The sequence below is a fragment of the Sminthopsis crassicaudata genome, chromosome 5 (genome assembly GCF_048593235.1).
Source record: "Sminthopsis crassicaudata isolate SCR6 chromosome 5, ASM4859323v1, whole genome shotgun sequence".
Lineage (NCBI taxonomy): Eukaryota > Metazoa > Chordata > Mammalia > Dasyuromorphia > Dasyuridae > Sminthopsis > Sminthopsis crassicaudata.
In genome coordinates this window covers 101,691,307-101,709,303 of record NC_133621.1, presented here as the reverse complement: position 1 = coordinate 101,709,303, position 17,997 = coordinate 101,691,307, and the positions used below count along the sequence as shown (strand labels likewise).

At 44.3% G+C, this 17,997-nt stretch overlaps 1 protein-coding gene across 9 annotated transcripts; it reads left to right on the top strand.

The window, feature by feature from the left end:
- The first annotated feature begins 3,526 nt into the window (after positions 1-3,526).
- Positions 3,527-16,863, top strand: ADCK2 (aarF domain containing kinase 2). Of its 9 annotated transcripts, XM_074267736.1 has the most exons (10): positions 3,528-3,869; positions 4,073-4,277; positions 4,487-5,115; positions 5,639-5,785; positions 6,646-6,774; positions 8,024-8,119; positions 9,374-9,607; positions 11,925-12,053; positions 13,342-13,395; positions 16,159-16,863. In XM_074267736.1, exons 2-10 carry the CDS (start codon positions 4,154-4,156, stop codon positions 16,309-16,311), a joined length of 1,695 nt encoding a protein of 564 aa, XP_074123837.1. In that variant the 5' UTR covers positions 3,528-3,869; positions 4,073-4,153; the 3' UTR covers positions 16,312-16,863. The 9 variants fall into 9 exon arrangements, 7 of the variants coding, with proteins under 7 accessions (XP_074123837.1, XP_074123832.1, XP_074123833.1 ...); XR_012482288.1 differs by adding an exon at positions 12,666-12,873 and having other exon boundaries at positions 3,527-5,115; positions 16,159-16,174; XM_074267731.1 differs by having other exon boundaries at positions 4,176-5,115.
- Positions 16,864-17,997: the final 1,134 nt, after the last annotated feature.

Below are 17,997 nucleotides of genomic sequence, written 5' to 3'. Positions count from 1 at the left end.
AGTTTCTGGGAAGAGCTCCTCTCCTAGGACTGCCCCTCTAGCCATTCTAAGTTCAAGGGTTCCAGAATCTAGCTTTCTATTAGAGAAAGGTAAGTTCTCACTAGTGCCTGGGCAAGCCCAATCCTGCAGTCTAGCCTTCTTCTACGAGAAGGGTGATTTTTTTTTTTTTTTTTCAGGGCAATACCCACCTCAGGGGTTGCTCTCAGTAATATAAAACTTCTCCATTACATGAAGATGAGTTCTTGAAAGTGGGGGGAAAAAGAAAAAGCCTATTGTTGAGAGAGAGGAGCATTATACCTTTCTCTAAAACTGAAAAATTGCAAGAAGTCACTAATGTGGAAGCAAGGGACCCAGACTTCAGCACTTTACTTTTACTAAGAGTTTTTTGGATGGTGTATAGACACTAAGAACCAGGGTTGTCATTTAACCCCTTCTGTGGGGTGAGAATGGAACTCATCAAAATCGCCTTTTAGAAGATCCAAATTAATTTCCCTTTAAATTTTTAAAAAATGTAATCGTATTTTAATTTTTCCAATTACATGTCAAGATAATTTTTGATGTTGATTTTTAACAAGATTTTGAATTCCAAATTTGTTCCCTCTCCTTTTCCTTCCTTCTTCCTAAAACATTAAACAAATTGTGACATTATAATATATGTATCATGTAAAATATTCCCATAATAGTCATGTTGTGAAAAAAGAAACAGAACAAAAAGGGGAAAAAACTATGAAAAAAATAAAGTAAAAGTAGTATGCTTTGATCTGCAATCACACTCCATCAATTCTTTCTCAGGATGTGAATAATATTTGCTAATCATGAGTCTTTTGGATTTGTCTTGGATCATTTCCCTTTTAAACAAAATCCAACTTGCAGGGTTCATTTCTCAGTGTAGAAAGGGGGAATCCACTAGAACAGAATACAACTTTACTGGCAGCCCAAATTTATTTACTTCTTGAGAGGAGTCTGTACCCCAGAATGATGCTTTGAGTCCTTTGTGGAAAAATGGGACTTAAAGGAAAGGGAAGAATAATATGTTTGTTTTTTATTAATGAAATCTCCAAATTTTGATGCTTTTGTGATAGGTCATTAAGAACCCTTTTATGTTTAGCTTAAGTGCTTCTATGAGGGAAACCTTTTTTTTTTTTTTTTTTTTTTTTTTTTTTTTTTTTTGTCCATCCATAAGCTATATTTGAAGATTTTCCCAGAATAAATTCTAGATAGGAGCATAATTAGATAAACAGAACATGATATTCTTTAAGCATCTTCCAAGGTTGGATATGGTTCACATATGGTGGAGCTTTAGGGTGCTGACCCATGCATTAAATTGAGAAAAATCAATATTGAAATCAACAATCAAGACCACCAAGAACTGATAGCTTAGGGGTTGGCAAACTATGTATGCCATATGTAGTACATAGGATGATTTTGAACGGTGCTCAAAAAGTGGTAGAGAACCTTTTTTCTCTTTCTTTCAACTCCAATTTTTTTTTTTTTTTTTTGACAGAACCCTGAAGCTATTTCCCAGATACATGGTAGGAGGCAAAAATCATGGTATGATCAGGATCCAAAACTGTACAATCTTCTTGCACAATGGACAAGTGAGAAAATGCAGGAGAAAAAAGCTAAGTTTTGGATACGTGTATAACAAAGCAGTGGAGAGGAACAAGTTAAGTGAAAGAGAGCTCAGAACCTGGCTTTGCTGGCTACAGATAGGGCTACCCCTCTATAATTAAGGCAAGATTGTGGTTGGGCTGGTGGAGAATGGCAGGCTTTACATCAATCACTTTCCTGTCCTGTTTGCTTGCTGTTGTTGGTACCCTGTAAGTAGAACCTCCAGAGTCAATGCCCTAGAGGACCTAAACCACTTAGCCTTGGAACTCCAAGCTGTCTTGACTGATGAGATCCCATTATATGTAGCCAGAATCTCTTCTCCTATCCCCATTTTCCACTTCTTGATCAATGAGCAGTAATCAAATTAGCACTGCCGTTGTTTTTGGAAATATTGTGTCAAATGACTCCCCCATAGCTATATTCATCATCTCTGTAACTTCTCAGATCATAATACCCTTTTCTATAAAGGGAGAGATAATATCCGCTCATATTAGAACATTACCTCTTTGGAGGCAAAGATTACTCTCTTTTGTAATTGTATCTCCAGCATTTAACACTTTGTCTGAAACACAGCAAATATTTAATAAATTACTTTTCATGTATCATCTCACCCATTCATGTATTTCATTCATTCAAGATAGACTTTAATCCCTAGGCTCTTCCTTCCTTTCATCTCTCTCTCTCTCTCTCTCTCTCTCTCTCTCTCTCTCTCTCTCTCTCTCTCTATATATATATATATATATAGATATATATATATATATCTATATATAGATAGATATAGATAGATATAGATAGATATAGATAGATATAGATATAGATCTATAGATAGATATAGATATATATAGATAGATATAGATAGATATAGATATAGATCTATAGATAGATATAGATCTAGATCTATATCTATATCTATATCTCTCTCTCTCTCTCTCTCTTTTTCTTCCTCCCTTTCTCCCTTCCTCCTTCTCCTCCTTCTTCCTCCTTCTCTTCTTCTTCCTCCTCCTCCTCCTCTTCTTCTTCTGATGTGAGTTGTAGAGATGTTTGGATTGGTTGAGGAACTTGTTCTTGGCCTAAAGGGCTTATATAAAACCTACAATAGGTGGAATAAGGTACTTGAGCATCTGCCATTGGAGTGACCTTCATCTGTTGGGAATGGGAATGGGAATGGTACCTTGGCCTTGGTCTCAACCTCTAAGTCCTACATTGTCATCCTGGGGCTGAGGATAGTAACAGCTGCTATCACCTATCTATAGTAGGAGTTGAGGGTAAACTGGACTGGATGCAACGAGGAGGGACAAATCACAGGAACCTACAAGGAGCCCAGCAGACTTTTGGGAGGAATATTTTGTATTAACTTTGTCCCATAGACACTAATGTACTTTTGATTGTTTCAATCCCTTTGCTTGAATGATGTCCTAGGGCTAATAAAACTTTAGAGTAGAGGGTCTTGGGTTTGGGTTTGGAATGGATTGGGGTACTCCGAATTTGCGGTAGCCTCCTTTGAAGGAGCCCCCACGAAAGTTGGGGCGCAATGACGTAGTGGTCCGCGGTGCTCTAAAACCCCTCTCCACTTGTGCCTGGGAACCCAATCCAACGACTTCTGATGTTCCTGGAGCGCCGGGCCCGCAGAAGAAACAATTCATGTCTGTAGTCAATTGTGTATTCCCGTAGTCTCGGCATTGAGAGCGTGGTGACTTTTGCTCGCCTCGCATATGGGGAGTCTTGTAACAGTTGACAGGAGCCGGCTGCTGGGTTTAGATCCGAAATTAAATGACCGCGTGCAATCCTGGCAAGTCCGCAGACCGCAGACGTGAGCCCGCCAAGGCCGGGGCTGCTCGGGAATCCGCGAAGTCCGCTCCTACGCGGGAGGAGGAGGTACAAATGGAAGGCTCCGCCTCCCGGGTTCCTGCCCCTGCAGGGCTCCCGTCTGTTCCCGGAAGTCCTTTCACTACTTGCACGGTTTCAGTCGGTTTCCCGGCCTTTGATCTCCGAAGCCTTGCCGCCCCTGAGGGGTCCCGAGTAGCCCCGGCCGTGGGACACCGCCGGGGTCGGCACAGCCTCCCCGGGAGGCGCGCTTGCCCTTGGGACTGAGCCCCATTTTAACTCCGGAGCCTAGGAAGCATGCGGCCGGGGGCCGGCTGTCAGCCGGGCGAGAGGCACCCGCGTGGGAGGGAGAGCCCCGCGCCAGGCCCGGCACAGTCGTTCACAGAGTGAAGCGCTGGGGCGGCCGCCGACTGCCGGGCGGGTCTGGGGGAAGGGTAGGCTCCTGGATCTCCCGGCTGGGAGTCTACACCTGCTGGCCGCCCACGGGGTAGGGGAGGACGGACTCTGTGCGCTTGGCGCGGCCCCCGGGGAGGGGAGCAAGCAGGAATCCGTGCTTTTGCTGGGCGGGCGGGTGAACCGGCTTGCACAGCTGCAGGGAGAGCCGGCTCACTCTGACCTTTTTGTTCTGGTCCCCCAGACAGGAGACCCATGGCCAGTGGCTGTTCCTCGTAGCCCGAGGGAGTTGGCTGTCCGTGGCTTTTAGGAAGGAAAAGAACTGATGCGCTCACCTTTGCCTGCAGGGTCACCATGGCTTCCTGGCGACTCCCTGTCGCGGCCTACCTGGGCCACCGAGGGTGCTTCGAGGTGGGACGGAGAGCTTGTTTGCTTAGATGGAGCCCGAGGCAGGTCTTGTGCCCGCCCAAATCTGGGATCGGTTGGCTTCTCCTGGGCGCCATACCCAAACTCATTCTGACTTCGGGAGGGAGCGGGATGGTGTCCCCGGGGCACCTCGGAGCCTGTCTGAGCGCCTCGGAGGAGGTCAGGCTGGCGGGAGACATTTCCCAAACTGGGAACCGTGTTTGGCTGAACTTGGCCTTTGGCCTCCGAACAGGGTTCCGGGCCTGTGTCCTGCTGGTGAAGTTCACCCCTCTTCTTCTGCTCTACCCTTTCACCTACCTGGTTCCCAGCTTCTACCGGCTCTGGCTGAGGGGGCTCCTGCTGGCCATCGAGTCCTCGGGCCCCACCTACATCAAACTGGGCCAGTGGGCCAGCACCAGGCGCGATCTCTTCTCGGAGGAGTTCTGCACGCAGTTCTCGCGGCTGCACGTCCAGGTGGCCCCCCACACGTGGGCTCACACCCGGAGCCTGCTCCAAAAGGTCTTCGGGAAGGAGTGGGGGCAAGCCCTTATCTTTGAGAGTCGGGAGCCAGTGGGCTCAGGTTGTGTGGCCCAAGTGTATAAGGCCTATGTTGACACTGCCTTCCTTGACCATGCCTGCTTCCAGAAACTGGTGGAGGCTTCCAGGGGGACCTCCTCTTTTGAAGGCTGGGAGGCAGCAGGACTTGGGAGGCTCTTGGGGTATTTCTGGAAGGGGGAGAAGCCTAAAGCAGAACCTCCGGATCAGGCTTTTCCAGATCTGCTCCTGCCCATGGCCTACCTGACTGCTTCAAGACTGGCCACGCCCCTTCCTCCACCTGCTGACTGTACTCGGCCAAAACACCTCATCCCAGCAGCTATCAAAGTGAGTTCATAGTTCTGGTGTGTCAGATCCCCTGCCCAACTAGGGGCTTTCCTCCTCCAAAACTACTAGTTGCCCTCTCTGAAAAATTCCCAGATTAGCCCTACTTCCCAGGCAGTCTGACTCCTCCAATCCCCTCCACTCAACCATTTGTGTCAAGTGCCTTTGGCACCATAATGTATGCATTTAGTTTGGTTACTTAAACTTGTGGGACATTAGTGGTATAAGGGCCCACAGAAATCATCCATTCGAATCCTAATTTGAAACTGAAATTACTTGTCTAATAGGTCTCTCTCAGGTCTCTAGAGAAGACTGCACTGAAAATACTAGCTGAAGCTCCGGGGGTCTGGAACCCCCAGCCCTGCTCCAGTGTAGGCTGCAGGGTGAAGAACTGAGAGCAGGGAGATCCTCCTGTCAGAATGGCCTTGGTCTGATGCCAGTCCGGTTATATGACCCTTGGAAGCACACCATGTACCTGGGCTGGGGCGGCCTGCCCTGCGTCACTGATACCCCTTTTCCTTTGTAGGTGCTACATCCTGGGCTACTGGCTCAAGTTCAGGTGGATTTGGTCCTGATGAAGTTAGGCAGTCGGATCCTCGGGCTTATTCCGGGAGTCAAGTGGCTCAGCTTGACTGAGATTGTGGAAGAATTTGAGAAGCTCATGGTCCAACAGGTGAGCACATCTGGGGCCTCCCCTACTGTAGGACAATTATGAAAAGTGAAGTAGGATGGATGTCCCCTAGAGAATAATTAATGACTAGCATGTATAAGGACAGTAAAGGTCCACTATAGAATGGCTTCAAGACCAAACTCGGACCTGTGTGTAGCTCTTAAGCTTCCTCCAAGCTTTGGAGAACCTCTGGACAAGGTTGTCTGCTGCCCTTCTCTGTGTTTCATAGATCTCTTAGCTTCTGTCAGGGCAACTCTCAGGTTCAGTCTCTCATGAGGTCATTCCCAGTTTTTCTCTGAGTGGTCTTTCTTGTCTGGCACTTACAAGATAGTTAATAAATCTTTATTCATATGCTAATTTTTTGTTTTACTTACTGCCACCAGAGCTTATAATTTGAGTAGTAAAATGCAGGATAGCTAGATGGCTCATTGGATAGAGTGCTTGTCCTGGAATCAGACCTGAGTTCAAATCTGGCCTCAGATACTTAACTAGTAAGGGATGTCACATTGTCTCATCGGTAACATGAGCTGGAGAGAGACATGGCAAGCCATCCCTGTATCAAATGGGTATGAAGAGACAGACATGACTGAAATGCCCAAAGGTAGGTTGAAGGAATCAGGAAAGGCTTCTTGTAGGAAACAGTGCTTAAACAGCATCTTGGAGAGATGAGAGGGATGATGTGACGTAGAAAGGAGTGTCCATGGGGTACAGCTAGTGTAGAGAGACAGAGAAGGCCAATTTGGCTGCATGTGTATGTGTCTATGGGGGGAGTAATGGCTAATGAGATTAGAAGGGCAGATTCTAAATGGCTTCAGAAGCTAAACAAAGTACACCTTCTTCTGTTGTCTTTTCTTTTTGTACAGATTGACTTGCGTTATGAAGCCCGGAACCTAGAGTGTTTCCAACACAATTTCATGGATGTGAATTTTGTCAGGTTCCCAACACCTCTGCAGCCTTTTGTCACCAGAGATGTTCTAGTGGAAACATTTGAAGTAAGAATGAAAGGAAGTAATTATAGATATAAAATCCAAAGTGTGTGTGTATGTATGTGTGTGTGTGTGTCTATACACTAAGTGCTATAACTTACTTAGGATAGCTCTCTGTTCATCTCTTAAGAAATAAAGGCAATATATTGGATTTATATATATATTTACATATTTAACTTATATTGGATTAGTTGGCATCTAGGGGAGGGTGTGGGGGGAAGGAAGAGAAATTGGAATACAAGGTTTTGCAACATTCAATGGTGAGAAACTATCCTTGCATATGTTTTGAAAATAAAAAGTTTCAGTAAAAAAGAAAGAGAAATGACAAATAAGGAATTCAAGGAAGGAAGGAAGGAAGGAAGGAGGGAAGGAGGAAAGGAAGGAAGGAAGATAGGAAGATCCAGGAAAAAAAAAAAGACTACCCTTGTCAGTTTGAGTCCAGGCTATGACATTTATTATCTTGGTGATCATCAGCAAATAAAGCTTCAAAGATCCTTCTCTCTTACTTTCATATTAAAAAAAAAAAAGCCTTTCTAGTAATTGGAGCTATTCAGAAGTTGAATAGAATGCTTCAGAAGGTAGTAGATTTCCCTTTGTCAAAGCTCTTTAAGCAAAATCTGGATGGCTACACATTGGGAAGATATATGTCACTGAGAGTGTTCTTATTTGGATGTTAGACTTGTGCTAAGTGTTAGGTCTGTGATTCCTGTGGGGAATATCTAACTTGGGAGTGTGATGTAATTGGAGAGGGACAAGGAGGCCATAGAGACCAAGGTTTAACTTAAATCCCTAATACTAGCTGTCTGAAACAGACAAATCACTTGCTGAGCCTCAGTTTTGTTACCTGTAAAACTGGCATAATACCCATAGTATCTGCTTTGCAGGCTCATAGTTTTTTGTCATTATAAAAAATCAATGGCTATCATAATGTTTAGTGCTATCATTGGAAATGAGATGCCCAACATATGCCCTATGATGCCCCATAGAATGTAAACTGGACTGGATAGATCCAGGATTATTAATTCTAGCCCACTGTGACATAAGAGCATTATATCCCATGGTCTCTCTTTTCACACCTTCTTTGTAAATATAAGGACTGACCTAGCTGAGTGATTAATCCTTGATTAAGGATCTGCTGGGAAAGCAACCTTAATGTGTTAACAGAGAAGGAGAAGACCCTAAAAGGATCCCTCTCTCCCCCTCTGGGTGGGGAGTAGGCTTATCAAACTGACATGTTTCCTCTCTTTGCTTTAAGGAGAGTGTGCCTGTGTCCTGGTATCAGAAGTCAGAAATTCCTACGAAGTTGAAGGGGAAAATAGCAAAGCTGGGAATAGACATGCTTCTGAAGATGGTAAGAACTGGGATGCTGTAAAGTCCCTAAACTCTGCTGCCTATTGACTGCCTGCTGGGAGAATGGACTAGGAAATGTGCCCTGGGCTGAGATGAAAAAAGTCATCTACAGATGTAGCCCCTCACTAAGAAACCCTGATACACCAATGTCAGAATCCAAGTTTGAGGGGGCGATCATTCATATTACAAAAGAATCCCTTTATGGAAAGTTTCACTCCTTGGCTTGTGGTGATTTCTGCTGCCACTCTTTGTGGGAAAGAGGGCTCCACACCTTTGTGGCCCCCTTGTGCTCTCAGGAGACCTCCCTATTACATAGCTAGTGCCTGATTGTTTGCTTGCCCCCTCTGCTAGGTTTCCATTGACTTCCTCTGCATGCTTGAGGGCTCAGAATAATATCCCTCTTTGCCCACTAGGAGACTGGTCCTGGTGCCCTCAGCATCATTTCTGTCACTCCCCACACATGCAAATGAAGGGGAATGTTCCCAGTGTCATTTTTAAGATTATAGTTGGTTGAGCCTCACTAATTGGAATATTTGAAAGAATTTTTAAATACAAATTATGAGATGTTTTAAAGAAATTTTGTTATTTTTAAACACATAATTATAAGAATAAGGTTAAAAAAGTGAGAATAATACTGTCATCAAATTTTGTTGAGGTCATAGGTGACCTAAGATTTGTGTTTTAATGAATAAGAATCATTTGTTATTGGTAAATTACTAGTTCAACTCAATAAGTCCAAATAGATGTTGATAATGCATTTTAACATAGTTATTGGTTAAATAATCTTACTTTAATTAGGCGACACCTTTACCCCATTTTTTAGATAAAAATCAAAGTTTCCATCCCACCACTTCTTATTGGCATTGTGGATTTTTTAATGATGAGGTCCTGATCTCTCAATGCTCTAGAGAATGCTCTTGGGCCACAAGGTGCAGACAACATGCTAATCTCTGTTAACAGAGTTCTATCATTAAGAGTTGCTTTATATATTGAAATTAAGAAAAATTATATATATATATATATATATATATATATATATATATATATATATATATATATATATATATATATATATATATATATATATATATATATATATATATATATATATGTGTGTGTGTGTGTGTGTATATGCCCTCCCAGCCCCCCCATTCATATAGATAACTGAGAACTGAATACAAGTCTAGAAGAAATTTCCCCTTCACAATGAGAAGGTATTGGGCTTCATCTATTGATAAGGTGGATCCCTTTCCAGGTATTTGTTGACAATTTTGTTCATGCCGACCTACACCCTGGGAACATCCTGGTGCAGGGAGCAGACTTTCCTAAGGAGAGCCTGGGAGATGTACTCGGTACCCCGGTGTTGGAAAGCAGACCTGCTTCTTCCCCACTGAAGCTGGTCCTGCTGGACGCGGGCATCGTGGCGGGACTGCAGGCCGCTGACCTGGAGAATTTTCGGGCAGTCTTCACCGCAGTGGCCATGGGGCAGGTAAGACCTGTGATTCAGGGAGAGGCCAGGCAGTGGCTCTGAGCAGTGTTTTTATTCCGAGAGTTGAGGATTCTCAAGCTTTGCCATTCAGCTTATGAATGTCTAATTTTACCTGGAGGCCATGGGCTTAAAAACATCTGAGAAGCATGAAGGCATTGGTAAAAATTGACTTGGGTGGGTGGTGTACACATGGGAAATAGGCCTGGAAAAATATGTGTTTGGCTATAGAGAAAATACCATGGGATGGAGGGGAGGGAAAAGGGCTGCCACAGTGAGAAGCTCAAGTGATCTCCATGCTTAGGACTGGTTCTGAGCTGTTAAATTTCTTGTGGAGAAATTCCACCTTGGATTCTAAAGACAAAGGCCAAGAGGCTACTTAGTCCCCTCCTTGTCAGTACAGGAATCCTCTCTACAACATTCCTGACAGCTGTCAACTGGGAGTAAAGTGCTGATCATTTTCTTAGGCAAATTCAGCTAGTTTAAATATTGGTACCCTTGATCTATAGAATGCATCTAACATAATATCATAGATGTGGAGCTAGAGGGCCCTTGGAGGCTTCTTTATAAGCAAGGTAGTACATGGCTTGGTCTCACAGGTAGTAAAGCCAGGGGCAGGATTTGACTCGGGGCCTCCTGAATCTAAGCCTGACTCTATCCATGCACCTTCTAACCACACACACTGCACACATACATATGTATATGGGTATATATTATCTATCTATATGTGTGTATGAACATTTGCTCATGGGCTGCCAGGTGGTACTGGGCTTGAATTAGGAGGGCCCACCTTCCTGAGTTTGGCCTCTAACACTTACTAGTTAGTGACCTTCCCTGTTTACCTCATTTTCTTTATCTGTGAAGTGAGGTGGAGAAGGAAATGACAACCTACCCCAGTATTTCTGCCAAGAAATCCCCCAGTGGGTCATGAAGAGTCGGACACAACTGGAAAGTAACAATAAAGTGTGTGTGTGTGTGTGTGTGTGTGTGTGTGTGTGTGTGTGTGTGTGTGTGTGTTCATCTGCATGAATCCTTAGATTTCCCTCCCCTCCAATAGAATTGCTTTGCTCCCAAAGTGGCTGGTAGTATATACTACGTTGAAAACTCCCCATGGAGGGGAAGGCTGTATATTTACAAAAGGAAAAAGTCTGTGATCCCCGAGACACCATGTCAAATTTTAGTTGCTAGGTGCTGCAGTGGCTGGAGCTCCTGGAGTCAGGAGGCAGGGAATCCTGGCCTCAGACACTTAACCAGTGGTGTGAGCCTCTGTCGTCCTCCGTTTCCTTGTCTGAAGAGTGGTCATGATCCTTCCCTTCCAAGGGGTCTCAGAGAACCAGAGCAGATGCCCTTCCTGACTCCAGATAAATCATCTGCTTTCTCTCCAATATTATCCAGCCTCTCGAGTCAGGCCATACACAAAGTGCTCATGACTGTTTTTTCCTAGCGGCAAATGTCTTCCCAGCTAGGAAGTAGAACAGGGAAATCGCTCTTCCCTCTGAGGACATGGATGACAAGCGTGTGGTGTCCTGCCTGCGTTCGCTGGCTGCTTGAGCTTTTGGTAACAAGGCTATGATGGCTGGTGGGTGATCTAAAAGTCAAATTGTGTTCGGAGAGAGGAGAGAGAGCTGGACTGTGCAGGAAACTGAAGCAGGTCTGTCTCTGCCAGCTTATGGTTTAAGAAAGCTTTTAAGTAGCACAAGTGCCCCGGGGATTGTACCCAGGATGTGGGAATTATTGTTGTCATTCACACATTCCAATTGTGTCTGACTCTTCCTGGCCCCATTTGGGATTTTCTTGGCAGATACTGGAGTGGTTTGTCATTTCCCTCTCCAGCTCATTTTAGATGAGGAAACTGAGGCAGCCAGGTGCAATGACTGACCTAGATCACTGTCTGAGGCCCTGTTTGAACTCACAAAGATGCGTCCTCCTGCCTCCAGGCCCACTGCAGGAACAAGGTTATCTCACTTATGTACTGGGTTCCTACAATGTATCTGAGGGGGCATAGGGGAAAGGGGAAGTACACGTGGGTTAGATGCAGCGTGACGTAGTAGAGTACTGGATGTAAAAGTCAGGAAGACCTGGATTTGAATCTAACCCCAGATAGTTATGAGCTCATCGGACTTTGGAAAGCCCTCTAAAATCTCCTCTGTTAGCTAGGCTAGACTGCATGGCTAAGCGGCTGCTCCAAATCTATGAGCCTGCAGTTGTGCGCCCAGGGTCTCCCGTTATCCATGTGGGAGATGGGAACCCAAAGTGGTCCTCCTCCTTGGGCCGGCGCCTTTGATGGGCCCTTTCAGCCTTCTCTCACTCTGGTGTTTAGGGAGAAAGGGTGGCTGAGCTCATCCTGCAGCACGCACGGGCCAGCGAGTGCCGGGATGTGAAGAAGTTCAAAGCCGAGATGGCGGTCCTGGTGAGCCAGGCCAGGAAGAACACCATCACCCTGGAAAAGGTGGGTGTCCCACAGTGAGGAAGCCTCTCCGTGGGCTGCTTCCTGTCTCCTCCTCTGCCCCTGTGAATCCCAGCTGGGGAGCTGTGGTTTCTGGTTTAAGGCAGATCACGCCAATCTAATCCAACAAGCACTTACTAAGCACCTGCTATTTGTCAGGCCCTCTGCTAGGATGAAACAGAAGATGTTCCCTCAGGAGGCCTGCAGTCGTCATGCTTTTCTCCTTTAACCATTTCAGCCACAGGCTCTCCCAAGTGTGATATTTTCCCTCAGTGCTCTTGGTTAAGCTGCTTGGAGGTAGAATATTATAATAGAAAGAAATCTGCCATCAGAGGACCTTGTTCAAATCCCACTTCTGAAGCTTACCATAAGCAAAGACTTTCCTGAGTCTTAATTGGACTTTTAAACTCTTTTATAAGCATTTCCAAGAAACCTCTTTGGGCTTGAGACCAGTTTATCACGCTTTGAGATTTCTTCTGTGGACACTCAGTCCTCTGAGTTTGTATTTTGTTCTGTCCTGTCACTGTAGGACCTTTCTATGGTCAAGGTTCTTTTTTGATTCTTCCTCATTTTCTTTCCTTTTCTTTTGGAATTTCCTCTTTTTTTACTTTTAAGGTGGAGCTCTGCTCCTGGGGTAAAGGGGTACTGTCCCAAGCCTCCTGTGCAGCTCCGAGCCTTGGCTTTGAGCCCGGGAGCCCCTTGTGTCTGCAGGTCTTGGGCTTTGCCTGCTCTGTTCAGGAAACTGGTTTCCCAGAGTTTGCCTTCTGAACTGGGACTGGAAGCTGCCCCACTGCTGTGCTACTCTGCTGAGCCAGGACTGAGGGTATGAGTTGCTGATTTGCTGTGATCAAGACTCTTAATTGGAGTAGATGGCTTCTGGATCCATGAGCCTACATTGATAATAAGTAAATTAAAAGTTCACTTAAATTATTTAAGAAAATCACCACCGGTCAACTCTGGAGACCCAGTTGAAAGTAGGAGCAGTCTTCTCATTCATTCTAGTGATTTTTCATTTATTTATTTATTTTGTGTGTGATGGAAAATGGATGGAAGTGATCTATGGGATTTTTTGTTCTGAAGAAAGGATCCTTAGATTGAATAGTTTTAAGACCTCCCACCTCTACCCCTTTCCTCTCTTTTTAAAACAGTCCTCCTGAATAAAGCAGGCATGGATTTGGGGGTTTGAAGAGTCCCTGTATCCTTCTAGAGCAGTCAATGAGCCTTCTCCCCCACTTTTGGGGTGGGAAGTGGTACCCTCAAGCTCTGGATTAACATTTGCTTTTCCTTACAGCTTCAAGTAGCAAACCTGCTCTCCAGTGTTTTTAAGCTGCTGATGACCCATAAGGTGAGCCTGCACCCTAACTGGAACTTCTGCTCAAAAAATTGGGCAGGGGTGGGATAACCTGGATCTGGGCAGGGTGGTAGTGGTTGCATCCTGATGGTACAAGCAGGATCTGGGGAAGGAGTGGTGAGTACAGTTTAATTTAGGTGAGAAAATAAACTATTTTTAAAGCACTTTAGTTGCAGTAATTCATTTATAAACTGCTGAAAGTTATAAAAGACACTTGACTACCTACCCATTAGATCAGGTACCAAGAGCCTCTGTATTCAGTCATTAGCCTGCTTCTTGTTTTGATACAGAATTAGAAGTAGTAAAGTATTTAATGTATGTATGCATGTACATATATGTACACCATGTACATATGCATAATACATACATATAAAGGTACAAGCTATGTAACTTTGTGTATATACACAGGTGCATGCACACACATATACCTGCATGTGCACACACGCAAATAGATGCATGTCCACATACATGTCCCCTCCTGGATTATTGCCTTGTAGTGGAAGGGTTTGCATGGCTCAAAGAAACTATGAGCTGTTCTGTTCAGTTTCCTAAGATGGACAGGTCATAGTAGAGTTCTGACAAAAAGTGATCCACTGGAGAAGAAAATGACAAGCCATTCCAGGAGCTTTGCTGAGAAAACCCCACAGACAGCATTAAAAGGCTAAAAGATAATGATAGCTGAATATAATCCCTTGGGTCAGAAGGGCCTGGAGTGCTATAGTCTGACTATGATGAGTCTGACACAATCAAACTATTGAGTAACAATATACGTGTGTGTGTGTGTGTGTGTGTGTGAATAATAGGAATATGTGCATACAGACCTATACACAATGTATTTCAATCCTTTTTCAGTAGCATCCAATTCTTCATCGGATTTTCTTTACAAAGATAATGGTCTGCCATTTCCTTCTCCAGTTCATTTTATAGATGAAGAAACTGAGGCAGACAGGATGACGTGACTTGTCCAGGGTCACAGGCCAGTACATGGCTGAGGCTGGATCTGAATTCTAGGTCTAGTGCTTTATCACCTAGCTGCTCATGTACATGTGTATATGTATACACATGAGCACACATACATACACAGTGCATATGTGTGTGTTCCCCGCATATATACATAGGTGAATGTGTGTGTGTGTGTGTGTGTGTGTGTGTGTGTGTGTGTGTGTATACATATATACATAAACACATATATATGAACTTCCTTAGAGGAAGTCATCTAGCCTATGGCTTCTTAAACTGTAACTGAATGTAGAAGTCTTGAAATTATGGTTTATTATTGGCAAATGTTTGATTTGTACCTAATTTGTAGACCCCAGGTAGGGGTTGTATTAAAAACTAATTAGGTAAAAAGGGATTACAAGTAGAAGAAGTTTAAGAAGCCCTTATCTAGACTCTAGTTGTTAACCGTTTCTTTGCTGGCCAGATCTTTACTCTGAGAATTTTTGTGAGTTTTGATATAGTGTTCTGGACCCAGACCTGGCAAGATTTCAAACCTAGATCTCTTGCCTTGATGCCCAATAGTCTTATAGTTGGGATGTGTCATGAAGCAGCAAGGAGGTTATATTAGTATACTGGGCTACACAAGAGTCACTCCTACTATTGGCTTTGGCCTATGTATTCCCAGTTCCTGACTGATCTGCAAAGGTAACTGGGAGAGAAGGTCTGAAATCCAGAACAGTGCTTTATGGCTAGGGGGTAACTCCCTGCCCCTGTGTTTTCCTTTTGTGATGAATCAGAGTCCTGGGCAGCACTCATTGGGTTAATTTCAACCTAAATTTCCTAGGGCAAAAACTATGTTGTTGACTCCATAACTTTTGCCATTCACCAAGGGAGTATTCCCATCCAGTAATGTGCAATCAATTCTTTTTCTTCCAACCCTTTGCCATATGTATATATCCCAATGTTGCACTATATAGCTTTGCTATTTTTTTAAAAATGTATTTTATTCTAAACTTAACATCAAGTAAAATAATGACTTACACACAGGAGAATGTAAAAAGGAGGATTATGTATGAAAGTGTTGATTGCTATTAAATGGCATTCATCTTTCTTTTCACATACATAATAAATTCAACATGTAACTGTCAAAGCTATCCTGCTTGTCTCAGTTCTTGTGAAGTTCCTTTTGTTCTGTACTGAATATTTCTTTTAAAAATGCTTCAATTAGTGTTCTTTTCTTTCTGGGATTTTTTTTTTGGGGGGGAGGATCATATTCCTTCTTTCCCTCTCCTTTTTATCTCCCTCTTCCCCCCTGCCATTTGAAAAAAAAAAAAAGAGGGAAAAACAAAACCTTTGCAAGAAGTAGCTACATTTTTCCTTTTATTTTCTACATTTATGGTTTTGTAGGCAGATAGGAGGCGGGTTGAATGTACAATTGGGTTTTTTTTGCTCTCAAAGAGGACCATGATATCAGGAAGGTGATGCCATGACTTGCATGTAACTGGATTTAAGTGAGGGAGGTTGTGCAAAGGCCCCAGCTTCTTTTCTCCTTTGGAATCATCTGGATCCAGTGGGAAGATATAGCTCAGGATGACTGGAGATGGTGAAAGGTGCAGTGGGAGGCTGTGGCTAAGGTCTTTCCCAGGTCTCAGTTTGACTGAGGGTGCTCCCATTCAGTGATTAAGGCTGGCTAAGAGAAATGTCCGGTTAGATTGAGTGCAGCTGGGCTTGGTGGGGGCAGAGAAGGGATTGGTAAGGCCGTGCTTGGAGGCCTTGAAGCGTATGTGACAAGCTCTGCCTCTGTTCTTGCTATTTCAGGTCAAGCTTGAGAGTAACTTTGCCTCGATTGTCTTCGCGATCATGGTGTTGGAAGGGCTCGGCCGCTCACTGGATCCCAAAATGGACATCCTGGAGGCCGCCAAACCATATCTTATAAAAAGTTCGACCTTTCCCCCCTGGCTGCAATGGTGAAGTCAGAGGGCTTCCCAGCTAACTCCTGAGGCCTTCCAGGACAGCTGGGGACCACCTTCCTTTCGGCTTGGCCTGGTTCCAAGAAGGCCCAATGCTACATTCTGAGATAGCGTGACTGGCTGAAGAAGCTGTGGAGAGGAACGGATCCCACTCTTGGTCAGTGTCGCCCCTGCTGCTGTGACTGTGGACTGTATAAGAGAATGCTTTCCTTTACCATCCCACCCGACGTACACATTCTCATTGTCTGTCTGTTTCTCTCTTTCCTTCCTTCTGTTTTTCTTTCTCTTTCTTCCTTTGTCTCTTTCTTTAAAGGTTCATGGTGAACCTTTGGAATGGAAAAGTGAATAGAGTTCTAGATATGGCCTCAGGAGGGATGAGTTCAAATCCTGCCTCAGACCTGTGCGACTCTGTGCAATTTATTTGTCCTCCCTCAGCCTCAGTTCCCTCATCTGTAAGATGGGGATAATGACTATACCTACCTCACAGGGGTGTTGTGGGGAACAAATGAGTTGAAATAGCGAAAAAGCTTCTCAGACCTTAAAATTTTTGCATTCATGAAGGCTATGATAATTCTGATGATAGTGACAGAAACGGGCACCGTTACAAGAGCCTTAGAGTTTGGAAAGAAGCACGCTCTGCACACAACATGTCTAGGGCGTTATAGCTGAGGGTGGGGCCCACTTCCTCTGAAGGTACCACGTGCTGCCTACGCCATACAAAGAGACTCCGAGGCTGTCACCTTTCTGCTTTTCCCCAATCTCAGGGTTATCGCTGCAAGCAGCAATAGAGGTTTTGGTTGGTGTCTGTTTCTGTGGGAGCAGCATGGTTTAGTGGTTAGAACGCCGGCAGGGAAGTCCTGGGTTCAAGTCTCGCCTCTGACGCACAAAAGCCATTTAACTGGCTAAGTTGTTAATCTCTCAGTGCTCTGAGGCAGCTGGGGGCGCCATAGTGCACAGAGTGCTGGGACTTCTGAGCTGTGACCCTTCCTGCTTGCTTCAGCAATTAAGAGCACCTACCTCACGGGCTGGTTGGTTAGATCAGATCAAATGTTTGTCAAATGCATAGCACAATGCCTGGCAATATAATAAGTTAATAACAAGAAATGCTTTTATTATTAGGTGGGGAAGTTGCAGGTATTATTTAGGCTGACATTCTGTGTCAGGGCAGTACCGTTATTAAGGTATTCTCACTTCCAATGATCCCATCTTCTGACTGCTCTTCAAGAAGATGCCGGGGGTGTGAAGAAGCGGAGCCTGTTGGGCTCCTGGAGATGCACCTTTGGCCTCTAGGAGACTGTAAGCTCTAGGAGAGCAGGACGAGTTTTTGTGTTACTTAAGTGCAATGACTAGTTTGGCTCCAGAGAACGGATTGTGAAACATGCTTCTCTTTGAGAAGAGAGTTGGGAGATTATGATTGCATTATATTAATGTTTGTAGAGTTAGACAAATGTTGTCATTCCGAATAGTAGGACTTAATAAGGGTTTTTTTTTTTTTTTAATTTGACTTTACTAGCTGGGCCTGCTGAAAGGTCAGAAAATACCATATTAGTTCAAATACAAGCCACACTCCACCTCCCTCACGCCTCTCCTTAATGCTCTTCTTAAGAGAATAATTAACCGGACAAAGGTAAAATTTACAGTGCCGATGACGCATGAAACATCTTTATCTGAATTAAAAAGAAATTCA